The sequence below is a fragment of the Brachyistius frenatus genome, unplaced genomic scaffold, assembly GCF_029030835.1.
Source record: "Brachyistius frenatus isolate BFR_SWC_R1_liver_20210118 unplaced genomic scaffold, ASM2903083v1 Contig_140, whole genome shotgun sequence".
Classification (NCBI taxonomy): domain Eukaryota; kingdom Metazoa; phylum Chordata; class Actinopteri; family Embiotocidae; genus Brachyistius; species Brachyistius frenatus.
In genome coordinates this window covers 963106-970231 of record NW_027210739.1, presented here as the reverse complement: position 1 = coordinate 970231, position 7126 = coordinate 963106, and the positions used below count along the sequence as shown (strand labels likewise).

At 41.5% G+C, this 7126-nt stretch overlaps 1 protein-coding gene across 1 annotated transcript; it reads right to left on the bottom strand.

Annotated features, from left to right (window-relative positions):
- Positions 1-232: 232 nt before the first annotated feature.
- On the bottom strand, positions 233-5602 carry mtfp1 (mitochondrial fission process 1). The gene is made up of 4 exons (XM_069715242.1): positions 5483-5602; positions 3325-3452; positions 2774-3006; positions 233-2292 (listed from the first exon to the last, which is right to left on the bottom strand). Exons 1-4 carry the CDS (start codon positions 5550-5552, stop codon positions 2226-2228), a joined length of 498 nt encoding a protein of 165 aa, XP_069571343.1. The 5' UTR covers positions 5553-5602; the 3' UTR covers positions 233-2225.
- Positions 5603-7126: the final 1524 nt, after the last annotated feature.

Here is a 7126-nt window from a genome sequence, read left to right as displayed (position 1 = left end):
TGTTTTGGATGTGTGAACAAACCTGGCCAATAAAGCTGATTCTGAATAGTTTTATAACTTTTTTTTTTTTTTTTTTTTAATGGAGCTGTTAATCATTATTTCAAAAGACCAAAATGAAACATTACTTGTTAGTAGTACTGTAAAAGGGGATATTTTTGTTAAAAAAAAATTAAAAAAAATGTAAGTAATTGTACAGTATTGAAATGAATTTATGAAACAGACCAGAAACAAAACCGTTGTTGTCATTATTTAATTAATTTCACTACAGTTTCAGAGGTTCAGAAGTTACAGAGAATCAGGATTGTTGAATGTTGAGTTTCTACACTAATGAATGGAGCTTTAACTTTTAACAGTAACTTTCACATTTGAAAAATAACCATCTGGCGGAAAACTGAACAAAACTCAGTTTGAGGTTTGTTAAGGCTGAAAATGTGACTCATAAATCCAACTTTCAAACACACCGTCATAATCACCACAAATGTTTAAAAAAAAAACACACAAAAAAACATAACCGTCTTTTTTGTTTTGCAGCATTCAACAATCGAAATACAGTGAAGTTATGTGTAAAATGTCATATGAATATAGAGATTTTCACGAGAGGCACCAACACATTTTTTTATCAAGGCAGATATTTTTAAATGTCATAGCAGGAGAAGCGTACTGGTATAATCACGGTAGCTGCGTTAAAGTGTGCTTTTAAGCACGATTAATCACTGGCATGGCTCACTGGGGAGACTTTTACTTTTCCTGCCATCACAAGCCAAACTATCTGAGGTAAAAAAAAACTGTTGATACATACACGAGGTAAAAGTGATGTGTGTGCTTTAGTCAGTGAAAACATCAAGTTTTGCACATACTGCAGGTTTGAGCATACGAGTGCTGTCTGGTGACCTAAACTGGTTGTTAAATACTACCGACGAGGTTAAATCACTTTATTAAGTGTCAGCAAGTAAAACCTCATCGGTGTACTACGAGTTTTCACGGGCTTTTCTCAGAGCACGTCCCCGTCTGGGAGAAACAAACACATTAAACGAAGGTTATTGCTAAATGTGTCCTCCGGAGTACAGAGAAGTTGGCAATGACAAAACATTCCCAAAATGTTCCTCTTGTCTTAAAGTGACAGCTCATCTCGATGTCGAGCTACATTTTCTATCATCCTTTGTATTTCTGACATTTTACAAATTTGTAACCACATACTTTATTTTTTTCAAGTGGGAAAACAATCCGTTATTTTAATATTATTCGTTTTGCTTTTTTTCCCGTTGCATAGGTCAGCATGAGTGTTTTACCTTGGCAATCATAGACATACAGTATCTGTTTGTGTTTTTAGTTTATCCCTCGAACCATTTTCTGCACAGATATCACACGGGACTTCACAAGTACTTGAGAAGTGTTGACACTCAGTTTAACAGCGAATTGAAGATTTCTAGTCTTCAGCATGAAGGACGAACAGCTGTTCAGCTTGAGACAGATTTCATGTCTCAGACTGGTGAGTCTAACATCTACAGACTATAATAACTTACACTGTTGTACAGAGAGTCATACAGGTTGTAACTATTGTGTAAAGGATGCTCTCAGTGAAAACCTCTACGGCTTCCATGATCAACAATAGAGGAGAACCCAACAATAGAAAAGCGCCATCAGAAGACGCTTTTCTACTCGAAGTAACAGAAACCCTTTAAGAAGAACGAAAAACAATTGATTTGAAGTTAAAGAATACGAAGGACAAACTGGCTTTCTGGTCTGTCTTTACAGAACCACTGAATATGGCTGATAGACACAGCAGGTGTGGATTTGTGTACAACATCTGGGCATCAAAGATGCTCTGCAAGCCAGATAACAGCTCAGGAGGAGGCTTCTTCTGCATAAAAGATCTCAGGAGGAGAACAGGAACCGCGTCATCGCCAAAGCAGCTGAAATTCACCGTCATCACATTTTTAGACCGTCGTATTCTCATTTTAACATCTTTTGGTATCTCTACCCAGATTGCCCTGAGAGGTTAAAATTCCCCGAGGGGATCTTTCACAAAGCAGGATTTCCCCTGTAACAACATATTATGGTCTATAAATGTCATAATTCTGCAATAAAAAAATATTTCATGATCAGTATCTTTGAGTAACTGTGGAATCTCCATGAAAGCCATGATTTGTAGAAGCAGCACAGGTCTCCACAGACTGGACCGGCGTCCACCCAGCATGAGACTACCTGTCCCGCATGATGCCTCCTTATTTGTGCTTCTCTTCGTGGTTGTAGACTTTCCGAAGGCTCGAATCCAGCAGGAAATCCACCGACCTGCAACCAACAGAGCGGAAACGCTGTTATATTACAAACAAAAGAGGAAGTTGGCTTGTGTTTGAACCAGAGAAGCGCTGTCATGTGACCGTCATTTCCATTGACAGTAAGATCCTGACAATAAAATGTGAGTAGAAACTAGAATCGGTCTCATTTGACGGATCCTGTCAGCAGATATTAGATTATAATTTTAATTCATTATAATTTGTCTAATAAGAACACTTTTTTTCTTCTTTTTAAACCAAACATAGTGCAGGAAAAGATAGACTATGTTTAAAGTACTTTAACTCTGTTTAAAGCCGAGGCTCCGCCTGGTGCAGCTTCAGGATTCAGGTTGTGACCCAAATTTTTTGAGCCATTCAAATTTATTTCACACAAAACAGTGACGACATATCCGCAGCAGCGACGGCACTTGAAGCTACTAATCCTGTGTCAACAGTAGTAATTTACATAATCCATGCAAACTACATGACGTCCCAACCTGTCTATTGGAGTAATGATGAAGGGGATCGTGGAGAGGCCGATAGCCGTCGTGGTCCACTTGCGCACCGGCAGAGGCCACCCGGTGGTTCGGCCCAGCAGGTGCAGCGACGCAGCGCACACACGGTTGATGGTGAAGCCGGGAATCATGACGGAGGCGAGCGCCTGCCACACAAACGTGTCCACCACCGCCGCCGCTACCCGCGTCGTCTTCCCCGGGTTGTCCCCGTGGGCCTTCGGGAACAGATGGAGGATCAGAAAACGAGGGGAAGTAACAGCTTTCGGACACAGTGGAAGCACAAAATAATCTGAGAATGTGTTCAGAATGGGAACCTGAATTTACAGGTTTTCTATTTGGTCATTTGAAGCAGCGCTTCACAAGCTTTCTGGTTTTGTATGTAAAAAATAAACCCGGTCAAACTTTTTACTGAAACATTGATCTCAGCTGAGCTCAGATTTATTTTGAACCCCTTTTCATTTTACATTATAAGGAAAATTGGACCAATATGATTATTAATGAAGATGGTGCCAAACAAATTGGTATTTTCTCACCACAGCTGCTTTCTTCCCTTTGTCCACAGCGTCGGCGGTGACGTAGACGCTGGCCACAGCGTAGCTGCCCCACACAAAGCTCACCGGCACCAGAGCACGAAACGCCTCCCCGACTTCATTGGCATAACCTGAGAACAGGTACACGCATGCAGGTAAGTCTCCTCTGAACGCAGCCTTAGTTAGCCGCCCTGCTATCAAATGCTAAGTCTGTGAAACGACCCGTTAGTGCAACACATTTATTATAATAAATAATACTAATAATACTGTGAGTGGCAGATCAAAGATCTGTGGATGTGACACCGCACCGTCTGTATATTTAGCATTAAATTCCAGTACATCTGCTTTGAAACTTTCCAAACATCATCTCTGACATCTGACAACATACGAGGAAGTCGCCTGTTCCTGTTCCTGTTCCTGCTCCACCTCCCCCTCCACCTCCCCCTCCACCTCTGGTGAAATGAACTGCAGTCACACAGGGAGCGTTTATCTTTGGTTCAATGACAACCGGAGCAGCGGAGCGTGGCGGAGTCAAATTCTGCAGCCAGACGGAGGAAGAAAGACGTTACGAGAAGCCCGTGAGCAGATGAATCGGTGGTCGTGTGAAACAGTAAAGTGTGCGTCTCTAATAAAGCATCAACTCTCTATTTATAAATACTTTCTCGCAGCGATATCGAGCGGTTGTTGGGTATTAAACGCTCCCGTCTCCACGGGTTCCCGGAGCACTTACATGACTCAGGATTATTCATACCGACACGGCAGGAGAAGGATTTATGAGCGATAACTGCTCCGTTGTTGTTTTTCTCGTCTCGTCTGCTTTAAAGAAGCAGCCGTTAGTTCGGAGGTGACGGAGTGAATCACACCTCCACCTCAACGCTGAACACCAGCAGATCACACAGTTTCAGCAAGTGAAGTTATTTATGAGCGCAACCTGTGAGTTGAGTGTTTCTGGAGCTTCAGCAATCTGAATAACACGAAAATATTTATTTACTGTAAATTAATTCATACTATAAAAGTGAAAACTACAGTTGCATGTGGAGGTTTAAAAACTCCTGTAATGATGTCTGATAACAACGGGAATAAAGATTAAAAAAAAAACTATCTTCCAGCAAGGAGAGAAAATCCGGCGGTATGATAAGACCGCTGTTTACCAAGTCTGCACTTTTTGCATGAACAAACATGTTGAAGGAGCAGAAGGAGCCGAGATATAACTCAACTATAAACGACGGGATTATCAAGTAAAAGAGGAGTTTAGGTAAAATGACCCAGATTCAGTGGCGTGATTTCTTTAAAAACGTGACTTAAAGACCCGAAAACACAGAAACAGATCAACATTTCAGGTTTACACCCTCCGAATGGAGATGGACATAATCCTAATCTGACAGCTGGGAGCACAGAGATTATGATTTATTATTTTATGGGGATTAACAGATTCTCATGTCTTCACCTGTCTACTGCTGCCCAGTGAGAAGTGAGGAGGAGGAGGAGGAGGAGGAGGAGGAGAGGAGGAGGACAGGAGGAGGAGCAGTGGAGGAGGAGGGGGAGGAGGGGGACAGGAGGAGGAGCAGTGGAGGAGGAGCGGAGGACGAGGAGGACACGAGGAGAGGAGGCGGAGCAGTGGAGGAGGAGGAGATGAGGAGAGGAGGAGCAGAGGAGGAGCAGGACAGGAGGAGAGGAGGAGGAGGAGCAGAGGAGGAGGAGCAGCGGAGGAGGAGCGGGAGGAGGAGGAGGAGCAGCTGTTCACCGGCCTGCTGGTGGATCTTCACCGGCCCATCGGCCCAGATGTTTCGGGTAAAAAGCACCGACACCAGCTGCATATCATCCCCAGCGTCGGTGCTGCTGTGTCGGGTCATGTCTTTGTGGTTGTGACTCACCGCCTCAACTCGCCCAACGACTACCGGGACACCGGGACACCGGGACACCCGGTTCACTAGTTACATAACCTCAGCACGAACAACGGTACTGTTGACCCCTGTCTCGGACGTCCTGCTGAGACAAAATGTCCTTCAACAACCGAGTCTGCTATAAATAGACTTTTTTTTTTTTTTTAAAGTGGTTAGCCAGCTATGCTAACTGGTAGCTCGCTCGCGCGCAGCTCCAGCAGAGTAAAGCCAGTTCCGGTTTACGTCTCTGTTGTTCCGACATATTAAAGATTACATACCGAGGAAGCGGACCCACGTGTCGCGATAAATGTCAACTGTTTTTCCCGTTTTGTCTTCAGTCGGATCCATGCTGTCGGTGCTTCCTCTTCACTCCATCCCCGATGCTGCACCACAAACTCGGAAGAAGCCGCGTAGGGGCGTGGCTTACGACGTGGGCGGGGTTTCGTGTTAGACCCCGCCTATATTTCGCACTTCCCCAGTAATGAGGGATTCTCGGGGTTAAACAGCTCCACACGGGGCGACCCTGAACGATTACACCTGATTATCATGTGATTTTTACAAAGAAGACACCAAAATTTGGAGCAAACTGTATAATTTTATTAAATCTTTAGAGGAGATGAAATAGACATAAACAAGGATAACGTTCACAAACTTAATCAACTTAATGCCATTCAGCTTGTCACGATGTGGAATAATATCATTGTATAATAATATTATTCCTTTGTGCAATAACCTCAATCTCATTCTGTGGGCAATAATATTATTTTACGTCCAATATTCTTGTGTAATCTCACTCAGTCCATTATCCTCACTGTATATTCATATTCATATTTTTTTTTTTTTTACTTATACAATGACAATAAAAATCTTTCTATTTCCTTTTTCTATTTGAAAGTAACAAAGTACATTTGCCTAAGTATAATTTGGAGGCATATGTACTTTTCTTGAGTATTTCCATCTGATGCTACTTTATACTTCAGAGGTAATATTGCTCTTAAAAAAGAGATTGTTTTTTTTCCCCTTCAAACTTCTCACATGGTTTCATTTCAATAAATGTTCAAATGATCCAATTTCTCACCAAAAATCGAAGATAATAGTAAAAGTAAAAACATAAAACTGAAGACAGATTTATGAATTAGAACATTTTTTTGTATTTTTTTCCTCAGATTTATCTGCTCTCTGTTTATAAAACTGGTTAAAGTATCTCAAACTGACTGACATGCTGCTTATACTGTGATAGATTCGTATTAATCATCTGATGGTGTCATACAGCCTTTAATAGTCAGATGTACTAAACTAACTTCAATACTTTATCTACATTTTGCTGCTAATACATTTTATTTAAGTATGATTTTGTTAGTGCAGGACTTTATGTTGTAATGGACTATTTTTATATTGCTGTATTTGCAATGTTACATTAGAAAAGGAGCTGAATAGTTTTTTCCATCACTACAGGCTGTTATTAAGGTGTTAAGCCTGATAATAATTGGATGCTTTCAGTCTGCCTCAAATTTTTTAAATTTGTGTGATTTATTATAATCATATTTCAGAAAAGATTTGTCAAGGTGAGAGCATGGAGGTGTTAAAGCCCAGAAGATCCATTTTCCACCGTTATTTTCAAGCCTAAATCTCTGCTGACAACCTCTCCTTCATAATTTTGAAAGTAAAATGTTGTATTAAAGTTTCAGAGACTTGGAGAAGCTGCAGCCAAAGAGTCCCTCTCTCGGTTCTACAAAGAACACATGGATACGAACTATTATATTTCCATAATATATGGATTCAGTTGATTATTTAAAACAACTATACCGTACAACCAATAAAAAGCGATCATTCTGATTGACGGTCAAAGCGACCAATGGTGACGAGCCATGCAGCACAGTGGACCAATAGGAAGGAAGGTGACGATTTCAGTGGGATGAGTT

Coding starts and splice junctions, on each gene's coding strand:
- mtfp1 (XM_069715242.1), bottom strand. CDS start 5,552: ATGGATCCGACTGAAGACAAAACGGGAAAAACAGTTGACATTTATCGC. Junction 3,007..3,324: donor AAGGGAAGAAAGCAGCTGTG/GTGAGAAAATAC, acceptor CTGTTCCCGAAG/GCCCACGGGGACAACCCGGG. Junction 2,293..2,773: donor ATCATTACTCCAATAGACAG/GTTGGGACGTCA, acceptor TGTTGGTTGCAG/GTCGGTGGATTTCCTGCTGG.